At 54.2% G+C, this 24,490-nt stretch overlaps 2 protein-coding genes across 3 annotated transcripts; both read right to left on the bottom strand.

Annotated features, from left to right (window-relative positions):
• Nucleotides 1-10,030: 10,030 nt before the first annotated feature.
• Nucleotides 10,031-20,317, bottom strand: Tedc1 (tubulin epsilon and delta complex 1). 2 transcript variants are annotated; one of them, XM_006988024.4, is made up of 8 exons: nt 19,518-20,317; nt 19,337-19,415; nt 18,688-18,890; nt 18,324-18,479; nt 17,819-17,917; nt 14,287-14,373; nt 13,786-13,965; nt 10,031-12,484 (listed from the first exon to the last, which is right to left on the bottom strand). In XM_006988024.4, exons 1-8 carry the CDS (start codon nt 19,650-19,652, stop codon nt 12,155-12,157), a joined length of 1,269 nt encoding a protein of 422 aa, XP_006988086.1. In that variant the 5' UTR covers nt 19,653-20,317; the 3' UTR covers nt 10,031-12,154. The 2 variants fall into 2 exon arrangements, with proteins under 2 accessions (XP_006988086.1, XP_042117212.1); XM_042261278.2 differs by having other exon boundaries at nt 18,324-18,473; nt 19,518-19,798.
• Nucleotides 20,318-22,399: 2,082 nt separating this feature from the next.
• Crip1 (cysteine rich protein 1) lies at nt 22,400-24,434 on the bottom strand. The gene is made up of 5 exons (XM_006988020.4): nt 24,275-24,434; nt 22,924-23,018; nt 22,785-22,842; nt 22,627-22,673; nt 22,400-22,507 (listed from the first exon to the last, which is right to left on the bottom strand). Exons 1-4 carry the CDS (start codon nt 24,312-24,314, stop codon nt 22,633-22,635), a joined length of 234 nt encoding a protein of 77 aa, XP_006988082.1. The 5' UTR covers nt 24,315-24,434; the 3' UTR covers nt 22,400-22,507; nt 22,627-22,632.
• Nucleotides 24,435-24,490: the final 56 nt, after the last annotated feature.

Raw genomic sequence — 24,490 nt, 5'->3', positions numbered from 1 at the left:
TGCAGCAACAGCAGCCGCAGCCACAGCAGCAGCAGCCCAGGACTGGAGAAACGGCTAGGCCGTTAGGAGCACTGCCGCTCCCCCGAAGACACAGCTTCGGTTCCCAGTACCCACGCGGTGGCTAACCGTTCTAGGGGGTCTGACATCCTCCTCTGGCCTCCGTAAACACGGCACACAGGTGGTACACAGGCATACATGTACGCAAACTATCCAAACACTTAAAACGTTTTTTTAAATTTTATAAATGAAACCGATTAGTCTTCACAGGTGATAGAATCATGCTCTCGGCAAGCTTAAAAGAACTAGGTTTTTAGAATTAGTAAAGAGAGTTTAGCAAGCTTGTTTATACCTGGTCGATATGCAGAAGTCAGTCATGCTTCTGCAATCTTTAGAAAATGTAGTATTAATCTTCAGAGTTAATAACACTTAAAATCAAATATGGATAAATAAACCCTACCAAACAAGACTAATTCTCCATCCAAGGACCCATGAAAACATCAATGGAGAGATGTGCTCAGACGCTGGAAGAATCAAAACCATGGAAACATGGAATCTCTTCAAACTGCCTATACCAACTTTTTGTTCGTTTGGTTTTTTTGGCTTTTTTGGGGGGGGGTTGTTTGTTTAACTGTTTGTTTGAGGGTTGTTTTTTTTTTTCTTTTCTTTTCTTTTTCTTTTCTTTTTTCTTTTTTTTTTTTTTTTAGGGGATGAGTTGTTTAGACAGAATCTCTCTACACAGTCCTAGCTGTCCCAGAACTCGCTCTGTAGACCAGCCTGGCCTCGAACTCACAAAGATCCGCCTGCCTCTGCCTCCCGAGTGCTGGGATTAAAGGTGTGCGCCGCCACCACCCAGACAACCTTTTTCTAACATTTGACACTCACTCTAAGATGTCCATAGGAACGCTGTCAGGAGAGAGAGAGGCCATCCCTGAAGTAGTGCAGAGAACATGCCCTCCACATGACAGATCATTCTAAGGCAGAGTCGGTAACTTACAAACAGATAGGCAAGAAGACAGGAAGACAAGAAGATAGGAAGAATAAGGAACTCGGGCAAGCTGGTCATGGGGGCACAGGCCTGGAATCCAATGCCAGAAGGCTGGCACGGGAACTTCATCAGTTCATGCCAGTCTATGCTAACCCATCTTGAACCAACAGGGAAGAATCCCGGTGTCGTGGCACACACCCATAAGCCCAGAACTTGGGAGATGGAGTAGATGGATCAAGAATTCAAGATCAGCTGCCAGGTGTTGGTGCCACAGGCCTTTAATCTCAGCACTTGGAAGGCAGAGGCAGGTGGATCTCTGTGAGTTCAAGGCCAGCCTGATCTACAAAGTGAGTTCCAGGACAGCCAGGGTTACACAGAGGGACCCTGTCTCGAAAAATCCAGAAAAAAAAAACTTCAAGGTCGGCCATTTCCCAGGAACCTGGGTATGGACCTGGCCAGAATCTACCTGGCCAATATTTAATTTAAACTTGCTTCAAATTTGGTTTAAAAAAAAAAAAAAGTAATTCATGGTCATGTCTATGGGGGAAGGTGCAGCCACCAACCTTGATTAGCTGAATTTGATCCAGAGAATCCACGCAGTAGAAGGAGCAAACTGCCTCCTGCAAGTTGTCCTCCAACCTCCACACACACTGCTGTACATGTACACCCTGTCTTAGTTAGGGTTTCTATGCTGAAGAGACACCATGACCACAGAAGCTCTCGTAAAGGAAATTTTTAATTGAGGTGGCTTACAGTTTCAGAGGTTTAGTCCATTATCATCACGGAGGGATATGGTAGCATGCAGGCAGACATGGTACTGGAGAAGGAACTACATCTTGATCTGCAGGACACAGGAAGTGAACTGTGTGTCACACTGGGCATAGCTTGAGCATAGGAGACCTCAAAGCCCGTCCCCACAGTGACACACTTCCTCCAACAAGGCCACACCTCCTAAGAGTGCCACTCCCTATGAACAAGCATTCAAACACATGAGTCTATGGGGACCATACTTATCAAACCACCATACACCAATACACACATAATAAACAAATAAAATGTATTTTAGAAACTCAGGACTGGGGGAAAGGTTATTAGATGTCTCAGTGGATAAGGACACTTTCTGCCAAGCCTGATGACCTAAGTTTGATCCACAGGACCCATTTGAGAGAAGGACAGGACTAAATTTATCCTCTAATTATTTATTTATTATTATTATTCATTTTAGTTAGGGTTTTATTGTGGTGAAGAGTCACCATGGCCATGGCAACTCCTTATTTATTTATTTATTTATTTATTTATTTATTTATTTATTTATTTATTTATTTATTTTGGTTTTTCGAGACAGGGTTCCTTTTGTGACCCTGGCTGTCCTGGAACTCTCTCTGTAGAACAGGCTGGCCTCAAATTCAGAGATCTGCCTGCCTCTGTCTCACAAGTGCTGGGATTAAAGATATGTACCACTATCACCACCCAGCTTTACCATGGCAATGTTTTTTGACTGTTTCATTTATTTTTTATCTTATGTGCATTGATGTTTTGCCTGGTGTGAAGTTGTGAGCTGTCATGTGGTTGCTGGGAATTGAACTTAGGTCCTCTGGCAGAGCAGCCAGCGCTCTTAACCGCTGAGCCATTTTTCCAGCCTACCATGGCCACTCTTCTAAAGAAAAACATTTAACTGGGGCTGGCTTACAGTTCAGAGGTTTAGTCCATTACCGTCACGGCGGGAAGCATGGCAGCACACAGGCAGACGTGGTGCTGGAGAGGTGGCTGAGAGTCCTACATCTGGATCCACAGGCAGCAGGAAGACAGCAACACTGGACCTGGTCTGAGTATCTGAGACCTCAAAGCCCACCCCCTGGTGACACACTTAGTCCAACAAAGCAATACCCACTCCAACAAGGCTACACCTCCTAATAATGACAGTCTCTATGAGCCTATGGGGGCCATTTTCATTCAAACTACCACAAATGTATTATTATTAAATGTAAAAGAAAGAAAAGAAAAGAGAATTCAAGACCAATCTCTGTTACGTAGTGAGTTTGAGGCCAGCCTGGACTACATGAAACTCTGTCTCAAAAAACAAACAAATAAAACCAACTCAGCAACTAAAGGACACCAGATCTGTAATAAGCAGCTCTTTGGAACAGTGGAAACAGATGGGGCATCAATAAATGATACTAAGATAGTTTCCATCCTGAAAAAAAGTCAAAACTCAAAGAACCAGGGGCTGGAACTGGCTCAGTGAGATTGGAAGTGAGAGCATCAGGACCTGCGTTCAGATCCCCTGTACCTCCTTCAAGTCGGACGCTGTGCCATGTGTCTGCAACCCCAGAGCTAGGAGGGCAGAGAGGTGGACCCTAAGGGCTCACAGTCAGCCAATCTCACCAAAATAGCTGGCTCCAGTCTCAATAGCTAAAGTAGCGAGGCTGGAGAGATAGTTCAGCGGTTAAGAGCACTGGCTGCTCTTCCAGAGGTTTTGAGTTCAATTCCCACACCCACATGGGGCTCACAACTGTGTAACTGTAGTCCCAGGGGATCCAATGCCCTCTTCTGGTGTGCTGATGTACATGCAGACAAAACACCCATATACATAAAATAAATCTTAAAAACAAATTTAAAAAAACAAAGTAGAGCCGGGCGGTGGTGGCGCACGCCTTTAATCCCAGCACTCGGGAGGCAGAGGCAGGTGGATCTCTGTGAGTTCGAGGCCAGCCTGGGCTACCAAGTGAGTTCCAGGAAAGGCGCAAAGCTACACAGAGAAACCCTGTCTCGAAAAACCAAAAAAAAAAAAAATAAAAAAACAAAGTAGAAAGTGACAAAGGAATATTGATGAAGATATAGTGACCTCTGGCCTACACACACACACACACCACAGACACAGACACACACTGAAAACAGATATGACACCAGGCGATTGTAGTACACACTTTTAATGCCAGCATTAGAGAGGCAGAGGCAGGCGGATGTGAGTTCAAGGCCAGCCTAGGTTACAGAGCAAGTTCCCGGACAGCCAGGGCCATACAGAGAAACCCCATCAAGAAGAAACGACTAGTCATTTGCTGAAGGAAAGAGCCAGGGCTGCAGAGATTGCTCAGTGTCTGTGGTACAAACATGAAGGCCGTGGTGTGGGTCCCTAGGACACAAAAGTCAGGTGGGCATGTTGGCCGGCCTGAAATCCCAGCATGGGGGAAGAAGAGACAGAGGAACCCTGAGGCAAGCTGTCTTAGCCAGACTAGCCAAAAATAGGCAAACTTTGAGTTCAGCAACAAACTCTTCCTCAACATATAAGATGAAGAGTGAGTGGGGAGGAACTCAACACCAGCCTATGTGCATGCACCTACCTACACATGTGTACACCCCTATACACACATCCCTACAAACATACCAACCATGCATGCACACATGCACCACACACAGATATACATACCCATAAAGTAAAACCAGAAAACTAAGCAAGTGCATGAAATTATACTCAACTTCAAAGAAGCACATGAGAGAGAATGACCACTCAACATTCAGTCAATGGCCTAGAGAAGCTGAAGCAAACTGAAGGAAATAAGTGATCCCAAGAGGAGCCTGATGGCATCAGGCTGCGCCTGTCACCCTGACAAGAGATTATACACCTCACGTCCACTGACCTGATCTGACTGCACAGCCAAGTCACTGTTCAGAGCAGGACTTTGGTCGCACGAATCCTAAATGGTCTTGTAATAAAAACCCGGAGCCAGACAGTGGGGTAAATGCTGAAAGATCAGAGGAGACAAGCCACAGCCGCTTCTCACCTCGCCCACTCCTCAGCCAAAAAGATCCTGTCCAGGAACCCTCAGACTGAATGCCTCTGAGTCCTCAGCCAAAAAGACTTCATTCCTGTCTCCTCCCACCTTATATTCCTTTCTCTGCCCAGGCATATCACTCCCTGTCTCAACCTACTGCTGGGATTAAGGGCGTGTGACTCCCAAGTGCTGGATTAAAGGTGTGTGCCACCACTGCTTGGCTGTTTCTCTTTTAAACTGGATTAATCTCCTGTGGTCCAGGGTGGCTTTGAACTCACAGAGATCCAAACAGATCTCTGCCTCCCAAGTGCTAGGATTAAAGGTGTGAGCCACCACTGCCTGACCTCTGTGGCTGGCTCTGTCCTCTGATATTCAGGCAAGTTTTATTTCTTAGATTACAAATATCACCACAGACTTTCTTTGGCCTCAGGGAAGCGGAGATAGCTTGAGTGTTGGTCTCTGGGAAACAGACAGAGAAATAGGTACACACACACCTCACTGGACATGGGATAATGTACTTCAGTCAGAACAAGACTCACAACGTGAGTCTTTTAAGACGTAACAGTGCAGGCAGGGTGGGAAAACACAAAGACTTGTCTTAGCTGGAGCTACAGTTCCTGAAATGTGTGCTAAGGCATCCCAGGGTGCCACGGTGCATTCTCAGGGAACACTGCAAGGCATCTGGGGACAGGGAGATGCTTTGAGACAGTGTCTCGGTGTGTAGCCAGCCCTGGCTGGCCTGGAACTCACTCTGCAGACCAAGCTGGCTTGAACTCACAGAGATCCACATGCCTCAGCCTCCCAAGTGCTGGGATTAAAAGTCTGTGCCATCACACTTGGCTATTTTCGTTTTAAGGGAAGGTAACATGGGGATACGTAGTCTGTCAGATACCTCCTGAACACCTTGAGAGAGCTCAGGGTTCCAACACTGGGTACTCTCCCCCTTGGTTACCTCTTTAACAAACTGGGTTGGCAGCCATTGCTGTGATAAGAAAACAAATTCTAGGCAAAAGCCAAAGCAAATTAGGAAGCCCACATGATACACCCAACCAAATTAAAGCTCCAAAGTAGACCCAGAATCCTTCCAATAAGCAAGTGCATTAAGAACTAAAGCAAGGGTTTGTGTCTTTCACTCATTTCCAACTGTAATTTTTTTTCTTTTGAGACAAGGTCTCATGCATCCCAAACTGGCTTCAGCCTGCTATGTAGCCCGAGGACAACTTTTAACTTCTGATTCTCTTGCCTCCGCCTTCTGAATGCTGGAAGTACAGACATGTGCCGCCGCCGCCGCCGCATCCAGCTTACCAGGTGCTGGGAACAGAACCCAGGACATACATGCGAGGCAAGAACTCTACCAGCTGAGTTCCGCTCCGCCATTAACTTCCTAGGACAGCTGGGGAATTCCTGGTTGTTTGACCCAAACACATCAACAGAACGGTTAGGTCTTCCTTTTGCTGGTCTGTGTGTGTGTATGTGTGTGTGTGTGTGTGTGTGTGTGTGTGTGTGTGTGTGTGTGTGCACATGTACACATGGAGAGACCAGAGATCAAGACCGGGTGTGTTCCAGTTCGGTTCCCCACCTTGTTTTCTGAGACAGGGTCCCACTGAGCCTGCAGCTCACCAACTAACTAGCCTGGCCAGCTAGCAAGTGCCTCGGATCCTCTCGTTTCTAGTACCTGCTTTGGAGGCACATGACTCCAAACCCAGCTTTTCACCTGGGTTCTGGGGACCTAAACTCAGGTCGCCACGCCTGCTATGGCACTTTGCCCACGGAGCCGTCTCCCAACCCTCTACTTGGCCGAAAGATGTCACCAGGAAACTACTGAGGCACACACGGCCACTACTGTCAACAGAGGGAGCTGAGACCTCCAGGCCTGCAACAAACAGCAAGGAGCCGTGGAGGGCCGCTAACCATCACCGCTGTGTCCCTCAGGTGCGGGTGGGTGGGAGGTGACACCGCCTCGTGTAGTTCCTGGCTCCCTGGCTGCCATCCCAGGGCTTCCAGGGCCTGACAGCTGTCCCTACCACACTCATTGTCCCTGTCACCGCATCACACGGTCCCTAGAGGACAATGGTGAGGCGGGGGTGGAGTGGTTTAGGGAAATCTCTGGTCCACAAAGAGGAAGTAGGGTTGCAGGCAGACCGCACTGGAAGTGTCTGGCCCACACCCTCTCCGAAATCAATACGATCTCCCTTGACTGCCAGGCACTGCGGTGTGTGGCTGGCGGGTCCTTTCTCTTAGGATGACTATGGGTACCGCCATCACAAGCCTGGCCTAATCTAACAGTCACTTCCTGCTTGTACAGCCTCAGGTGACACCCCTGCCGGTCCCTCTGACCTCGTTTTCCTAGCTGCTGCTGTGGGCAACCAGGGCTCGGGCCTCAGACTTGGATCTGGGCTTCATCCCTCCCAGTGTGGTCCCATCCACACCAGGGTTCTCACCTGTCCTCTAGTCCCAAATTCAATTAGTAGAGCTTAACTGCTTGCCATGTACTCCACTCAAACGTCATGGTGAAGGTACCAAAGCTGGGCTCCGGGGCACGGAGGCAAATGAGCAAAAGCAGGTATGGGCCACAGACCTTCGAATGGCAGGAAGACCCTTCCCGGAGGACTGGCAGCCTAAAGCAGAGAGTTGTCTGCCAGGCAGCCGCCTCTCTGAGAGCTGGCTGTGTTGGACAGTTTACTATCACTGAGAATACCTGACTCCTAATCCAGTCCCAACTACTCTACACAACTCCACCTGTCTTGAAAGGCAGTCTCCCAAGCGAGACCCCGAAGCCATTCTCATTCATGATGGGAAGAGGGATGTCTCCGCAGTAATTCAGCAAGAAGCCAGCGGTGTCTGCGCTGGGTCCTCTGCATATGCACTAGGGCTGTGTAGCTTATTCTTGTGGGACTCCCAACAGTGGGAGCGGAGTTGTCTCTGACTCATTCGCTTGCTCTTGGGACCCTTTTCCTCGTACCCAGTTGCCTCGCACAGCCTTGGTATAAGGTATGTGCCTAGTGCTAGTGTAACTTGTCATGCCATGTTTGATTGATATCCCCAGAAGGCCTGCTCTTTTCTGAAAGGAAATGGAGTAGATATGGGGGAGAATGGAAGTGGGGAGGAACTAGCAGGGTGGAGGGAGAGGAAACTGTGATCAGACTGTAATATATGATAATTTTTTTAAAAAAAGCCAGTAGGGTTGGGGATTTAGCTCAGTGGTAGAGTGCTTGCCTAGCAAGCACAAGGCCCTCAGCTCGGGGATGGGGGTGTGAGCCAGTGATTGGGAACAGGGAGCTGTGCTGATTGGTGTAAATAGAATCCTCCCGTTAACATGTCCAACATGTCCTACACCCCTCCTGGCTATATGACCAGGCGGCTCAGCTTTCTCCAGTCAACGGGGAGACATCTGAGATGCCCCCGGTGCTACACTAGGCCCAGCAAAGGCTTCCTCAGGACAGTCTTTTATCTACTCCTCAGTAGTGCAGGCTCATCTGGTAACACTCACAGTGGCACCAGTGAAGACAGTGGAACAGAGGCGGAAGGTGATGGGCGACAGACCCAGGCCCATCACTAGAAGAGGCCTTGGAATTACCAAGCCTCGAAGGCCAAGGGTCTCAACACCCAAGGGTGAGGAGCTGTAATGCCGCCTTGCACTGCCTGCCTCTACCACCAGCTACTGCTCAGAGTTGAGGCACTGCTGAGTGCTGGGTTGCAGGGAGTAAAAAGCCAGGGCAAGATTCCTCTAACCCCAGCGGCTGGAGCTGCCAGTCTCTGCTGGCTCCTGAGGCCTGGACCCATGCACCTCTAGTTCCCAGGGCTTTGAGCCACAAGCTTGAGTCTATCAGTCCATCAGGTTTCAGCACTCATGAGCCAAGGGTTACTAATGCTAGAACCACTCAGCTACTCTGATTTCCGTGAAGTAAAATGACCCTAGCTAGCTAATTGGTTAACAGCAACTGCCAAGGTCCCCATGATTAAACAGGAGCCAGCTTCTCTCCTAAATGACACCTAGACATCTCCTCCTCGGCCAAATTTGGATGTCAACAGGACACAGAAGATGCTCTCACCGTCCACACAGGTATACATGGTCCTGACCTGCTTGCCCAGGTTGAATGACCCACACCACGAGGACAAAGTTACATATAGCATCTTCATGGGATGATGCTGTCTGGAGTTATGATTTTTCTTTATAAGGCAAGATTGATATACCCAGAACCAGATGTGATATACATGTTATGAATCTATAAAGTCAATGTTCAAGAAGCCCTCAGCAGACCTTTCCAGCACCCACACCTTGTTCCAGCACACATTCTATGAAGGAGGTTATTGTGCGGGTCTTTTTCTGGCCAATTTATGTCTGGGTTTTGTCTTCTGGTACTAGGTACATCTTCAGTCTCGCTTTATTATTTATTTTATGGCCTTGTTAAATGTCATACTGAAACATGGGGTTCTCTTTTTCTTTTTCTTTTTTTCTTTTTGGCTTTTGAGACAGGATTTCTCTGTGTAGTAGGCGTGGCTGTCCAGGAACTTGCTTTGTAGACCAAACTGATGAACTCAAGAGACCTGCCTGCCTCTGCCTCCCCAGTGCTGGGACTAAAGGCATGCATCACAGTTCGTCTAGCTTCAAGACAGTTTTTACACTCAGGATTGCATCATCCTTGGCTTCTCAATGTTGTAGGCATTTCTGGTTCCTGAAGTTAAGCACACTGCTACAGGGTGTCCCTGGCGGGCCTTTTGTGCACATACCATTAATTCTCTGGGACAGACCCCAGAAGTGGTTCTTCCAATCCATTGAGAGCGGTCCTTTACCTACCCAAGGCAGTGTCTCAGCACAGCCTTCCAGCCCTACCCAAGGCAGTGTCTCAGCACAGCCTTCCAGACCTACCCAAGGCAGTGTCTCAGCACAGCCTTCCAGCCCTACCCAAGGCAGTGTCTCAGCACAGCCTTCCAGCCCTACCCAAGGCAGTGTCTCAGCACAGCCTTCCAGACCTACCCAAGGCAGTGTCTCAGCACAGCCTTCCAGCCCGTAGCAAAGCCTTCTTCCCTTTCCGCTGGTTGCCATGAAGATGGCATTCCGGCCATCTTATCAGGCATTCTCAGTTCCCGTCTTACACTCAGCTTTCTTTCAAGATTGATTTCCTGTTGCTCATCTCTATACCCAACCATTTACAAATGTAGCTAATACTCCCAGCTCAAACTGTCTCCCTCACCAACACCCCCAACCAAGAAGATGGAGACGGAATCCAAATTCACACAAGACAGACAAGTGTTCTACCACTGAGACACATCCTATTATATCATCTTTTAATAAACAGAAATTTCTAGCTTTGATAAGAGTTGAAATTACCAAACTTCCCCTCATAGTCAGCATATTTTGGTGTCAGGAAACCACCTCTGGTATTCCCCACGACCTTAAGCAATTGGGGGGGGGTTGTCTTTGCATATTAGGTTCCCTTGGGTGGGAACCCAAGAAACAGATGGCATGTCCTCGCTGGTTTCAGAGCAAGGCCCACTGTCCACCTGCTGGCCTCCAATGTACCCATGGGTGGCCAGATCTTTAGTGTTTGTGCCAAGTATTAGATTTTCCTGACCTCAGGATCAGGTTGGGGGTGTTAGGGACAATGTGACCACGCTTCCTCAAAGTCAGGGAGGATAGAGTGTCAGTCAGGTGGCCCATAACACCCAATCTGTTAGGCTGCCGGTAAGGACCCTGGAGCACCATACATCATCAATTTGTGAGCTTGCCCTTGGACTTCAGGGTCCACCAAGGATGAGGTCAACTGACACTTGGTTTTATTCCTATCTGACTGTGTGGGAGCTCAGGACACAGAACAATGAGAGCACCAATGTGAGCTATTTCAAGCCCTTATGTGTGGAAAAACTGGCACTGAAGTCCTTCCCAAGTGACAATGTCTGACAACTTGACCAAGGATGGGTCCCATGGTTGAGCCCCCAACAGGCTCTTTCCTTGACATGGCCCTCAGACCCTTGAGTCCCACAGAGACAGACAATGCATTCGTGTACATGGAATTCTGACTGGAAATGATTAACTCTGCCGAACAAACAGAGCAGTGGCAGCTGGGAGCACTGATCTGCATTTGGATTTTTTTTCCCCCTGAGACAGGGCTTCTCTGTGTAGCCCTGGCTGTCTGGAACTCGCTCTGTAGACCACACTCGCCTCAAACTCACAGAGATCCCTCTGCCTCTGCCTCCCAGGGGCTGGGATTAAAGACGTTCACCGCCACCACCCAGCTGCATTTAGATTTTTTAAGGTCAAGTTCCTAAGAGCCACTGGAAATCCTATAGCAGGGCAGTTTTCAGAGGCGGGAAGCTTAAGTGGACTTGTTTATAGCCCAAATCAAGGCCAGAAGGCACAGCAGAGGCCCGGCAGCAGGCAGGAGGGTCCAGCGACTCTAGGAGCTACCATCACGAAAGTTAGGAAGGACCTGTTAGACACTGGTCCTCCAGAAGTGTACTAGAAACAGGGAAAAACCATCATGGTATCCTGCCTCCAGGGCCAGAGGCCACCTGCACCAGAACGGTCACCCCAGCCATGAGCTGTCACTCTTACCACACGACACTAGGCAAGCAGGAAAACCCTGTGACAACGTTCTAGTTGAGTGTCCAAGGTGCCCAGAGTCTGGTGGTGGCCTCAGGCCTGAGCTACCAGGAGGCCAGAGGTTGCCTAGTGGGACCAACCACCTGTCCAGCGTCTGGTCAGTTTGGAGCTGGGGATAGGAAGGAAGGCAGGGCTAGAGACCACGGGACCCAGCCTGAGCCCGCTGGCTGGGAGAAGCCTGGGCTAGGAGAGCCATCCCACCAGGCTGTGGGCACATCCTGGACACAGGCCGCTTTGTGAGACCTGAGCTTGCCCGGCAGCCTCCAGAACAAAGGGCTTTCTGTCTACACTGCAGCTTCCCTCTCCCCCAGGCAGAGCCCCCAGGGCCCCCATCCAGCTCCCCACCACACTCACACCAGGCACAGCCACGGCCCAGTACAGGAGGCCCTGCTGTAGGAGGCGTCCAGCCAGAGTCTAAGAAGGAGGTGCAGGGAAACAACCAGGGCCGTCCCACCCAGGGGAGGCCCAACACTTCCTGCACTGTGGGGCATGTGTGATCCCAGCACGGTGCCAACCATGCACCACCTACATCCCAGTGTCCCAAGAGGAAGTAAGGGGACAGTGGGAGAGGGCGGCAGCCTGGTGTCCCCAGAGACAGCTCTACCATGTATCTACAGGTCCCCTCCAAACGTCTCAGGAGGACCAGCCTACGGTGACTCCGAAACTGTAGGCAAAAAGGGCTCTGGCCCTGGAAAGAATACATGGCCTGGACCTCTGCTCCCATGCCAGCCCCAGTCTGCTCCTCTGAGACCCTACAAAGCCCTCTACACAGGTGGGCACATCTTGAGGTCCTCAGTGTCCAGGAGCCAGAATCCAAATCAATCCAGGCAGAGCACTAGCCATCCTGGCCAGCTCCTGCCGACACTGACTCTGCAGCTGACGCAGCACCTTCGTCAGACAGGCCTCCTGGGCGCTCAGTGTCCTGATCACCTCGGCTGCCTGGAGGCCTTGGGGCCTTGGCGACTCCTCCTTACATCTCACCAGTCGATGGGGTCTTTGTGGCTGGACAGGGTTACTGGATGGCTCCCAGGACCCCTGCAGGGCGACCAACTCCTGTTCAACAGCCTTCTGCAAGGCCTTCCTTGTGGTGCTCCACTCTGGCCCCTGACCTAGGCCTCCAATCTGCGTAAGAGAAGATACAGAGGCTCCTGAGCCGAGGGCAGCTCTGTTCCCAGGATGACAGGTCCAGGTGCTCCCAATAACCTTGCAACTCCAGAGCTCTAAGACAAGGTCTTAGCCCATGTATCATTTCCACCATAGAAAGCCAGCCCACACCGGAACCAGTACAAAAGGCCTGGCTAGCCCAAAAATGTCTTACCCCCACAAAGCCCCTGAAACCATGCCAGCAGCAGCTGGGACACACGGACCCAAAACTCGGGGCATCAGGATCCCTAACCTCAACCTCCAGGGCTCCCGTCTCAGGCCTGCTAGCTGCAGGACCACTGGGCAGTTTCTAGCCCACCACGTGCCTTAAGGCCCTTCGGGACTCAAAGAAGACTCCCAAGGACACCCACTACTCCAGGGGTCAGTGCAGCGACCCCCACCACCCTGTTCCGCCTTCCCCTTCCCACTGCTGTCCAGGAGTGGAGCACATGACTTGGCCTGACCCAGGGGACACAGGGTACTACCTCTAACCCTTAGGGCAGTCCCTGTCCAAAGACCCTGTGGGCAGCAGGCCTGGGGTGAAGACCACACTGATGAGGCTTCCCAGCCACTAACCCACTCCAAAGACCCCAGAAAGCTACCTTGAGTCCTGGGTGCTGTGCTGAATGGACTCTGCCCTCACTGTTCTAAAAAAAAATAATATGACCCAGGATAAAAGCAGGGCCTCACTCCTGGGGTAGCAGTTGCTGTGGGAGAGGGGAGGAGACCTCTGGTTCAACCACAGCCTCCTCAGTCTGTGACATGCCAGCCTCACTAGGATGGATAGTGTGGAAATACAGAGGCTGCCCCTGATTTCGAGGAGACCTTCGAGGAAGAGCTTAAGGGCGGCCTGCCTGCAGCTAACATTAAAATGCTTCCCAAAAGGAGAACTGACAGACACAGCAGTGAATGGTGTATGCTACCAGGCACGGCTGGGGAGGACCGCTGGGCAGGGGCTGTGTGGCTGACCAGCAGGCAGTGTGCGTGGAATGGGGATGCAAGGACAGGCAATGCTGCACAGGGTTGCCCACCTCTCTGGGGAGACCCTGGACAAAGTCTGAAGGTGGCAGTGAAGGACGGCAGGATCCCTTCCCTGCGGCCCCCTGCTGCTGGAATTTGCTGTCCAAGTGTATCGCCATCCAATTGAATCCAAATAAGCAGAGTAATTCATCTAGAGACTTAGTCAAATGGTTAACCCAGTCTGGGGGGTGGGGGCAGTAAGAGGCAGGGCTGGAGGATGGGTTGGGAAGAGCGGGCGAAGCAGCTGCCTAGGAGCTCACCTGGGCTTCCCATGCCGCCCGCCGGGCCTCAGCCACTTCCTGTAGCTCCTCCTGCAGGGCCTGCAACTCTTGCTCTACCAGCTCCAGCTCACTAAGCCCACGTTCAGAGATCGCGGGCAGGACTGTGGGCTGTGAGGTCACAGCAGGACTCTCCGACGAACAGGCATCCAGAACTGTATCCTGCAGAGACCCCAGTGAGATGGTCAGGGACGAGATGCAGGGGTTAATGGGGCAGTGGTAGCATTCCCAGGTCCTGGTGTGGACAGGGCACCTCCTTAGCACGCAGGGAAGCACAGAAACCAGATCTCTGGGAGAACTAGGAGTAAGGACCAGCAATACGAGGCCTCCGCTGAGGACCAGCAGCTGTCCTGGGCAGAGCATCCTTAGAGTCCTCCATCTTCCAAACTCTACCACCAATGAAGCCTGGGGCCCCTGGCCAGGGCCCCCCAGCAGGGGGGGGGACGGGGGGGGGGGGGGATGGGACAGGGAAGACTTCCTCACCATCCACTGCCAGAAGACCAGCTCACAGCTCCGCCACTCCAAAGCTGCCCCCAGGCGTGTGTTCTCAATCTCCAGTGCCTGCAGAAGCTAGAGAAAAAGACACAGCTGGGCCAGACTGCCCGCTGACCACCTCCTGAGCCAAGCTGCAGTCCAGGGGCCTTTGACCAGGGTGCTCTGCCCAATACTCCACTGACTGGAGGCTGTCCCAAAGGCTGCAGAGATGAGAAGGTCCAAGACTAGGGAGACCTCTGAGCCGTCCCATGTAACTTTGGGAACCCCCAAAGGTAAGGAAGAGTTTTTAAGTGATGGGGATTTGTGCGTAGGACAGAGGCATGGGACGGAGATGAGACATGCATAAAAGGGGAGGACAGGGCCAGACCAGAAGATAACCTCTGCCTCTCCCCGGCGGAGCAAGGCCTGCTGGTCTTGCACTGATCGGAGACAGCACTCCCCACACTCTGTCTGACCTCCCCTCCCTAAGGACCATCCCCCGACTGGCTTAGTGCCAGCAGCCACTCGCTCCTCGTCTCCCTCCCTTCCCAACCCAGATCACCCAACACACCTGACCCTCCTAAAAGACAAAATGCTTAGTGATCTGTCAACGGAGGGTGCTTCTGGACGCCCTGCAGGTGCCGTGTCTAGTCAGAGGCCCAACCCACACAGAACCTAAGTGCTCCACTCTTGACACCCATACGGGGGACCCAGTGCAAGGACCCCTGAGAAGACAGCGCAGGCCAAGCCCTCTGGACCTAAGACCCCACCCCACCCTGGCTCCACAGAGAATGCAAGAAGGGTCCATGGCCTGAGAAACTGGGGAGAGACCTGAATGCCAGCCAAGGCCGGGCCAAAGGGACAAACAACAGAGAGAGGGCGTCAGAGCCGCCACTTAGCCGGGAAGAGGTGGGAGTGTGGGGAGAGATGTGAGGAGCCAGATCAGGGTGAGGGGGGCCCAACCACCCAGCATCACAGAGCAAAGATCCAACCACAGGCAAAAGGCACCGAAACACACCTTTAGAAGGGCAGGTAAGACAGACTCTAAGAACCGTCCCCAGGGGGCCCAGTGCCCCTAGACTGTGAGGTGTGGGGGGGGTGATGGAGGAACAAGTAAGGCCCTTCCCCTTCCCATATTCCGCCCTCCTCCCCAGCAGGAACAGGGACACAGAGGGTGCAAACAGAAGGCCGTGGACTCCACAGCAACCAAGGGAAGTGACTAGTGATGCAACAACATTCTGGAAACTTCTGGGACCTGTCTGTGGGTGGACCAGATCCAGGTTTTAGCCGGCACCCCAACAAACACGTGGACAGAAGCTGATCTGTGGCCTTGGTCCACCTAACCACTGCTGTCCAGTCCTGTATCAGCAGAGGCCAGTTTCTGAGACACCCCTAGAGTGGCCCCACAGCCAAGTCCTAGGCGGTGCCAGACTGAGCATGGCAGGCCTTTGCTATGATCCAAGGGGGTCAGATCCAAAACAGCAGATCTCCACGACACAGGGTAATAACAGGATATCCGAGAGGAACCCCGGTGAGAGCCCACTATCAGTGGCTAGCAGAAACCAGAGGTCTCGAGCCAGACCAATGACTCCAGGCAATGAACACTTGCAAGCAAAGACGAATGGACTAAAGGGTAGGCTGTGTGACTCAGCGGCCCACACCACAGCCTCCATGATGAGATTCTTCTTTTTTGTTTTCGTTTTGTTTTGGTTGGTTGGTTGGTTGGTTGGTTGGTTGGTTTGGTTTTTGGTTTTTCTTTTCAATTTGGTTTTGATATGTGGGGGAGGTTGCGAGGGCAGAGGGCAGATTTGAAGAGACAAGGAGATTAGAATGCATGATGTGAAATCCACAAAGAATAAAAGTAAAAAAATAAAAGGGGGTCAGAGCCAAGGGTACATAAGGACCCTCAAACGTTGTCTCAGCACCTCAAGGCCTGGCCCTAGCAGGCTGGGTCCAGCCCAGGATTTATCCAGGGATACAGGTCCAGCTGGCACCAATGGCCAGACACGTTACCAGGTGAGTACCCCCGGTTCATAGCAGGGCCTAACAAATCACCCAGAGCACAGATGCCCGGATCTGGAATCTGCCAACTAGCCTTGTAATACGAGCTTGGGAAGACAACAGAAACCATGGAAACCAGCGGGCTAGCTACCTGTCCCTCACCCCGTGATCCTCCAGTACCACCCTGCCCAGCCATAGGACAGGCCTTTGATAAGGTGGAGGAGTCCACCGTCGGACTGCAGAAGGAAGGAGCTGGGCCTGGAAGAAGGGGTCACCCAACCTGAGCTCCAGCTCAGCTGCAATACATGCCTGATGCCAACAGCCACCAACCACTCGGGATGGTCCACAGTCCAGCCCCTAAGTGATAACCAGTGCTGGACCTGTCCTGTAAACCTCAGAAATAAGCTGACCAGAAGGAAGAAACCAGTGATGGGTGGTTTCTATGTGGGAGGAACTGACTATCCTGGGAGAAGCTGGGGATGGGGCCAACACTGACACTCTTCTCAGCCTCAGACAGAAGGCAATGTCTGCCTGAGGCCACTTCGTCACTGGGTCTCATGGCCTGCGATCCTCCAGGTCTGTGCTAAGATTGAGGTCTATTTGGGAACATCAGGAGCCCATTGCCTAGGGCAGCCATGCTTGGAAAGAACCAAATGTCCCCTGGGCAACAGAGCAGGACCGCGGCCTACAAATATCCAGGGCCTGTACATCGATCTACCTCAGCAGACTTCCCCACAGACCCCTGTCTACCCCAGACTTCCCCACAGACCCCTGTCTACCCCAGCAGACTTCCCACAGACCCCTGTCTACATCAGCAGACTTCCCCACAGACCCCTGTCTACCCCAGCAGACTTCCCACAGACCCCTGTCTACCCCAGACTTCCCCACAGACCCCTGTCTACCCCAGCCGACTTCCCCACAGACCCCTGTCTACCCCAGCCGACTTCCCCACAGACCCCTGTCTACCCCAGACTTCCCACAGACCCCTGTCTACCCCAGACTTCCCCACAGACCCCTGTCTACCCCAGCAGACTTCCCACAGACCCCTGTCTACCCCAGACTTCCCCACAGACCCCTGTCTACACCAGACTTCCCCACAGACCCCTGTCTACCCCAGACTTCCCCACAGACCCCTGTCTACCCCAGACTCCCCACACAGACCCCCGAGTCGAGCCCCAGGCTCCGAAGAGCAGCCATCCCCACTCACACTCAGCCTTTAAACACCTCCAGCTTCAACAGGGAGAGCTGGTAGCTCGTTTCAGACCCGAGATCACTGTTCCTCCAATCCAGTGGTCCCCTCCTGGACACCATATCCCTCCGACCCTGACCATGCTGGACAAATAACAGACACACACAACACCTAGTCTGCCTTCCTGGATAGGTGGGCGAACAACGGGACAGGGACAATCCTAAGGGACACACCGGTCACCCACAAATACCCAGAGACATAGAAGTCAAAGCCTAACACCAACCCAGGTGTCCCCCAACAGACCACACCCCACCATGGCAGCACCCACTCCAGCACCCTGCCAACCCTCACCTGCTGGCTGCCCTCTGGGTCTCTAAGCATCTCTGTTTCAGCCACAGAAAGATGGCCAAGGCTCTGTTGGCTGTGACATCCACGGGTGTACAGGTGGATCTGCAACAAGTAACACACCCAGACTGAGAAGTCACCAGTGCTGACTTCACCCCACACACGCCCTTAGCAAGACTTCTCTTAGCTGGATACAGGCACCTTCAGAGACCACGTAGAGCCACAAAGGACAGAGCTGGGCTCAGGGTCGTGATGCTGGGGGTGGGGAGCTGCAGAGGGAGGGGAACTAGACCGTTTAACTGAGGGCTTCCACGCCTTGCTCACCAGGACACAGGTAAAGCAGGGTCCTGCTCTGCTTGTAAAGGTGAGACTTACCGTAAAGGCCAGAGCTGAGGGAAGCCCAGCAGCCCCGTGAGCCAACAGTGGTGACAGAGATGGACCACAGGGAAAGGCAGCCTGGGGCAGAAAGGCAGCCTGGGGCACAGTAACAAGAGCCATGTGTCTGGACTACCTTGCTGAGGAGGGCACACTGCTCCTGCTGACTGGAGATCAGGCGTCGCCACCTAAACCGCAGCTTTCCCATCAGCCATTCCACTAGTCGGAGATCCACAGGACTCTCTGTCTCCACATGGGGTGCAGGATGACCAGGGCTGGCCAGGACCTCACACTGGAGAGGGAACAAGAGTCAGCCCTGCTATACAGCCCATCTCATCCTAAAGGAAGGACCAGGACAAGGAGGCATGCTGCTAGCACAGGATCAAGCCTCTGTATCCTCAGCCCGGAAGCTGGATGAGCCCTTTTGAGGACTGCACCAAGGACTTGGGACAGGGGTTTCTGAGCAGAGTTGGGCTGAGACACCCTCATTACATACTCACCTCACACTGGGGCAACTGATCCCCCAACTGCACCCGGGTCTGGGCAAGCAGCTGCTCAAGCAAAGGTCCTCGTGCCAGGAGCCAGGCCAGGGCCAGCAGCAGTTCCCGGCTTCCCTGAGAACTGCCCGCAGGAAACTGTACCAGCGCAGACCTGGGGTAGCCTTGGGAGCCCAGTGCTGACTTCACCACATGGGCTTGGGCCTCTGGAATAGGAAACCACCAGCTCACGGGGTGCCAACCTGGAGATGTCCCCTGGGTCCTTCCGGGGACCTGGGAGCACCCCTAAGCTGAGAGCCCGCTCAGAGCGAACAAAGGAGGCCCGGGAGGCAGGATTTCTGTGATGGGTTGGCTCAGGGTCTAGCCAGTCTCAGAGCCACGGCTAGCCAGGTGAGCAAGGGAAAACGGGTAGTGGAAACCGGGGCTTAAAGAAGTGGGCGGGACAGAGCTGTCACGAGAGGGGAGAGGCAGGTACCAGCAACAAGGGGGCATTCGAGTTGAATAAAGAGGGGTAGACAAAGGAGGAGCTTTCATGGGGCGGGACTTACTGAGTCAGGGCAGAACTGGGTCGACCGAGTTGGGGGAGTAGAAACAAGGGCCTCGGGGGCGTGGCTTACCTGGAGCAAGGTCCAGGTAAGAGGACCCGGCTTACCTGGAGCAAGGTCGGTCAAGGCACTGTTTGCAGCAAGCGGTGAGAGCACTCGGAAGAGAAGCTGCCAGAGCACTGGAGCCTGCAGCGAAGGAGTTTGTAATCAGCGGACATCAAGGTATCACCTACGTCAGCCCAGGACGAGGCCTGCCCCGCCCCCGGCCGCCTACCCTGGTAGCCTCACCGCCTCTGGACGGTCAAACTTTGCGCGGCGGAAGATTTCGGGGCTGGGCCCAGCGGGCAGGGACCGACTCAGCGCAGCGATAGCCTCAGGCAGGGCCTTGGCCGCCCCTTCCACCCGGCGCCTCCGCCGCCCCATGCAGCCAGCCAGCACCGGGCACTCTCGGATCGCCCGCCCGGGCCAGGCCAGGATCAGCGACCAATCACGGCTTGCGCTGGGACCCGCCTTCTCCGCCCAAGTCCAATGAGCGGTGCGCCTGGCCTTTGAGTGCCTACCAGTCTATCCCGTAGACAGGCACTTCCGGGGTCTGGTTGAGGGGGCGGGGCCTTGGATCTGCCAACTCCGCCGGCTTTGGAACTCACCAATCAGCACCTCCAGCTGCCAACCTCCCAGAGACCTCCCAGGAGCGCGGGGCTGGAGGGCGCGCATGCGCCCGAGCGTCCCCCGGAGGCGCGGAGGAAGCAGCTCGGCTCCACCCAAACACGGAGGCCGGGTCTCCGCGGAGCCGCCCCGGAGCTCACCGCCAGGGGGCGTCAGGGACCCGCGAGGAGGCGAAGCCGAGCCCCGCAAACTGGGTGGGGAGTTCCGGGGGCCACGTCGCCAGAAGTCTCCCGAGAATGCCACCCTCCCTCTCATGTGCAGCCCCAGACATCCTTGTCCCCGTTGTCACCCTCCCTACAGCCACCAGAAGACGAGCTTGTGAGGGAAATTCTCCACTGTAGATAAGGGTGCGGCCACCTCCTTGTAAGGTTGAACTTAAGTTTCGCGCCCTACAGGGTCGATCCCGGTAAGCCGTGAGAACCCTGCAAGGAAAAACAAAAAACAAAAACGTGGACGTACACAGCAGCTCCACGACAATGGCAGAGTGAACCCAGAGTCCAACCTGGAGAGCGGGGGGAAAGACGCCCGCACCACAAGCAGGACCGGAATTGTGCCCAGCAATGGGCATGAGGCTGCTACGTGGCCACAACCTTTACCAGAACAGCCTCTGTAGGAAACCGGGGACGAGAGGGCACAGTGAATGCTCCTGTGCGTGTGGAGGAGGGCCGGACAAAGGCCGGACACCGCCTCCGGGGATCCCGGGACGCGCCGGCGGGACTGTGGGGGCGGGGGCCTGTGCGCTCGAGCGGGCACAAGCCAAGCTTTGTGCACTCGATGTCACCAGAAATGACTGGGACAGTGGACAGTACTATGTGTGCTCTACGTCTCAATAAAGCCGGGAGAGAGGCAGGTGGAGAGGGAGAGGGTGCGGCGCGGAAGAGGAAACTGGGGTGAGAGGGAGGGGCAAAGGACTCTGGACACCTGCCCCCTTAACCGCACCGGCAGGGTGGCCACGCCCCCCGGAAGTGCGGGACCGTTGGCTCACCTTTACCTTAACCTCCCCTGTGCTCCTGCTCCCCGCTTTACCCCCTCATATGACATCTTGCTGCAGACTTTTCCTCGCTCATCCGGGTGCCTTCGGCTATCCTGCCTCGGGGTGTCCTTCCTGGGCCCTTGCCAAGCAGCTAGGGCTGCTGGTGCCAAATGGCCAAGCCCAGTTAGGCCCTACCTGCTCCTGCCGCCCTGGGTCTCGGCCCTGCTTCTGCACACCCTCACACTCGCAGTGTGCTGCAACCTTAAACACAAAAGACCGCGCAGTGTTGGCTACGGTGCCAAGGAACTCCGGATACACCCTTAAGGAGCCCTTTGCCTCTCCAAGCCTCTTTGCAATATTATGCACTTGCCCCGCCTGATCTGCTCGTTCCCACAGGCCTCGGGTTGCTGCTGAGAGTTCACCCCACGGATGCCCCAGTTGGGAGACGTGGAGCTGGGTGCAGGGGGCTGCGACTATGAGGGAGACAGGGTCCTCCAGGGTGAGAGACAACAGGGCAAGGAGAGCTTCTGCCCTTCTCCCACACGCGTCTCTTGCAGGTCCTCTGCGGGTGTTGTTGGACACCCAAGACCTGGAGGTCTGTCCCAACACTCACACCCCTCCCACGAGGAAACTCTTAAGATCTCAGGTTGACCTCTTCTGCTCCGTACTGTTGTCCCCTAAAGCACTACAGCCTCTACCTGTTGGGATTCCAGAGTCGCCCAGTAACACACGCACACACGCACGCGCACACACGCACACACGCACACACACACACACACACACACACACGCACACGCACACACGCACTTCACTGTAGGCCACTTACAGGACTTACCAACAGCCTATCAGGCTCGTTCTTGCAGTATAGGTGCCAAAGACTAAGACAGGCAAAGCCACCGGGCACTCACAGCCGAGACCTTTGTGGCCTTGTTAAGTCCCAAAGGGTCTTGGATGGCCAGTGGCCTGGGGGAAGGGGAAGCAGAGGGTTGCCTCGCTCTACAAGAGTTTCCAGAAAGCCCTTCCTAGTACCACAGAGCCAGCCCTCAACTTCTACTAGAGCACCAGGCCACCCAGGGCATTGGGGGGGGGCAAATATGGATGTGGTATCCGTTGAGCAGCTGCAGACCATCCACCAGGGTACACTTCTGGGGACAGGGTGGGGTTGCAGGAAGTGGAAATGGCATAGGCAAGAAGTCCACACAACTCCCCCCCCCCCCCCGAAAGAATCTCAAAAAGGGAACCATACCAGCTCCCACTGATTCACCCTCTGAACTGTGGCCAGCCCCACCCACTCCCAGGCTCCATGTTCCTGCTGACCCTGTCACCCCAGGCCAGAACCACTAAGGGCTACAGGAGCTTCATGGGTCCCGAAGTTAGCGGTAGACCTGAACTCCTGCTCCCGCAAAGGATAGTGGGCGGCCATGTCCACAGCAGCAGCAGCAGAAAAAGCAAGTGCCCTGCATCAGGCCTGGAGCTGAGGCTCCCACGGCCGCTCCCCTCCAACACACACTGGTAGACAAGCACACAGGTCTTCCAAAAGATCAGGTTTATTAAGGGCATGAAGGGCTACTGAGAGCCCCCCGCTGTCCGGGGTTAAGGCCTGGCATGTGCCTGGGCGGGAAGAGAGGGTTTCCACAACCTGTAAGGAGAAACAGACAAAAGTGAGCACATCTCCAGGTTCTGTTATTTACTCCACTAGGGCTGAGCCCATCCTGCAGGCAGGTGGACTGGGTGGGACTGGAGATGGAGCTACAGTACCTGGGTCTACTTGAAAGTGTGGCTCTCAGCTCCACCTCGCCCAAAGCCTGAAAACAAAACAAAACAAAAAAAAAATAAATAAACAGGAGATCGGTGGGTTGGGGGGAGGGGGCCAGGAGAGATGGGAGGCCCGTTTGGGAAGAGGTCCAACCACATACCTTTGGGCCCAAACATGGCTGAGTAACAAGGATGGTTGCAGTAGGGCTTGCCTTCATGCTACAAGGAGAAGAAGATGAGGGGGGGGCTGCCATCCCAGCCCCCCACTGCTCCTCCCTCTGGCCCCTGGCGGTCCCTTACCTCGGCATGGCCCCCCGAGGTCAGCGTCTTCCCACATTTCTCACACTTCAGGCAGGGCCGATGCCAGTCCTTGCCTAGGGACGTCACTCGCTCAGCTGCAAAAGCACAAACCCACTGAGACCCTGGGGTCCCTGGACGCCCTCTTCTGCTGCACACACAGCTAGGCTTCATCCTCTCAATGTGGCAGCCCACCCTGGGTCCCCAGATTGCCCCTGAGCTCCATAGAGGAGGCACCCCTGGTCCTCTCAGCCAGTCCTGCGGCTCAAACCAGAAGGGTCGCCTTACTGGAGGGATATTCTCTCTCTCTCTCTCTCTCTCTCTCTCTCTCTCTCTCTCTCTCTCTCTCTCTCTCTCTCTCTCTCTCTCTTCCCTCTTCTCCTCTCCCCTCCCCTTCTCTTCTCTTCCCCCCACCTCAGGTTCTTTGAGACAGGGTTTCTCTGTGTAACAGCCCTGGCTCTTCTAGAACTCACTTTGTAGACCAGGCTGGTCTTGAACTCACAGAGCTCCTCCTGCCTCTGCCTCCCAAGTGCTGGGACTAAAGGAGTGGGCCACCCACCCCACCCCAGCTCATTGGTGGGGGCATTTCCAAGCGCTCCCACAGGGATGTGACCCCCGAGGGCTTGTAGGGCTGAACAGGAGGACGCCTTCAGACTTGAGGGACAAGGCATAGTGGTGTTGGAGGGCAAGTCTGGAGGAGCTAAGGCTAGGTCCTCCGGGTTAAGTCCTCTAGGACCTCCGACCTCCGTGCTGGTGGCTGGCTAAATGAACCTGAGCTCACCCTTCTCCACGGCGGGGGCGAAGGGACTTAATCAAACACCCTCTTATGGGGAGCCCTAGGGCGCGCGAAGAGCACGAAAATGAGCACACCGGAGATCGCACCCCCGGACGTGGTTTTCCGCGTCTGTTTCTACTTAGCGTTGGGAGGGGCCGCCTCAGTCCTGCGTTCCTTCCTATCCCGCGGGGATCCCGCCCAGGGCACGCAGAGAGAAGCGGGGGAGAGACAGACGGAGAGACAGACGGATCCAGGGGCGAGGGTCACCGAGAGAGGGGGAGACCCAAAATCATGGGAGTCATGGAGACCTGGAGACCCAGAGGCAAGGAGACTAGGAGACCGACCCCCAAAACATAAGACAGCGAGTGGGCACAGATGTCGGTTCCGTTTAGCACCAAGTTGTCCCTCACGCCCCGGACAAGGTCCATGGGTTCGATCCTAGGCGATGCTCGGGACTCTAGGCACTCCCGCCCACCTGAACAACCCAGCACTGACCGCCTCCGGGCCACGCTTCCGCGTATTGCCTGGGGTGCGCCCGCGGGCATGTGGAGAGAGGCTGGGACACCCAAGCATGCTCACCGAAATACACCTCCTTGTCGCACTTGGGGCACTTCGGCATGGCGGAACTTGGTCCTGCACAAGCGGCTGCAATTAGAATGAAGTAGGTTGTAGGCTCTGGACTGGGTGGCGGCTGCCTGGTCCGCGCTTTTCAGGGACCCTACGGGCCCTGCCCTTTAAGGCCCCGCCCCTGCCCCGCCCCCTGAGTCCGGGACTTGGACCCCTGGGATCTCCGAT

Source organism: Peromyscus maniculatus, chromosome 14 (assembly GCF_049852395.1).
Source record: "Peromyscus maniculatus bairdii isolate BWxNUB_F1_BW_parent chromosome 14, HU_Pman_BW_mat_3.1, whole genome shotgun sequence".
Lineage (NCBI taxonomy): Eukaryota > Metazoa > Chordata > Mammalia > Rodentia > Cricetidae > Peromyscus > Peromyscus maniculatus.
The sequence above is the reverse complement of the archived record's forward strand: the minus strand, read 5'-3'. Positions and strand labels throughout refer to the sequence as shown.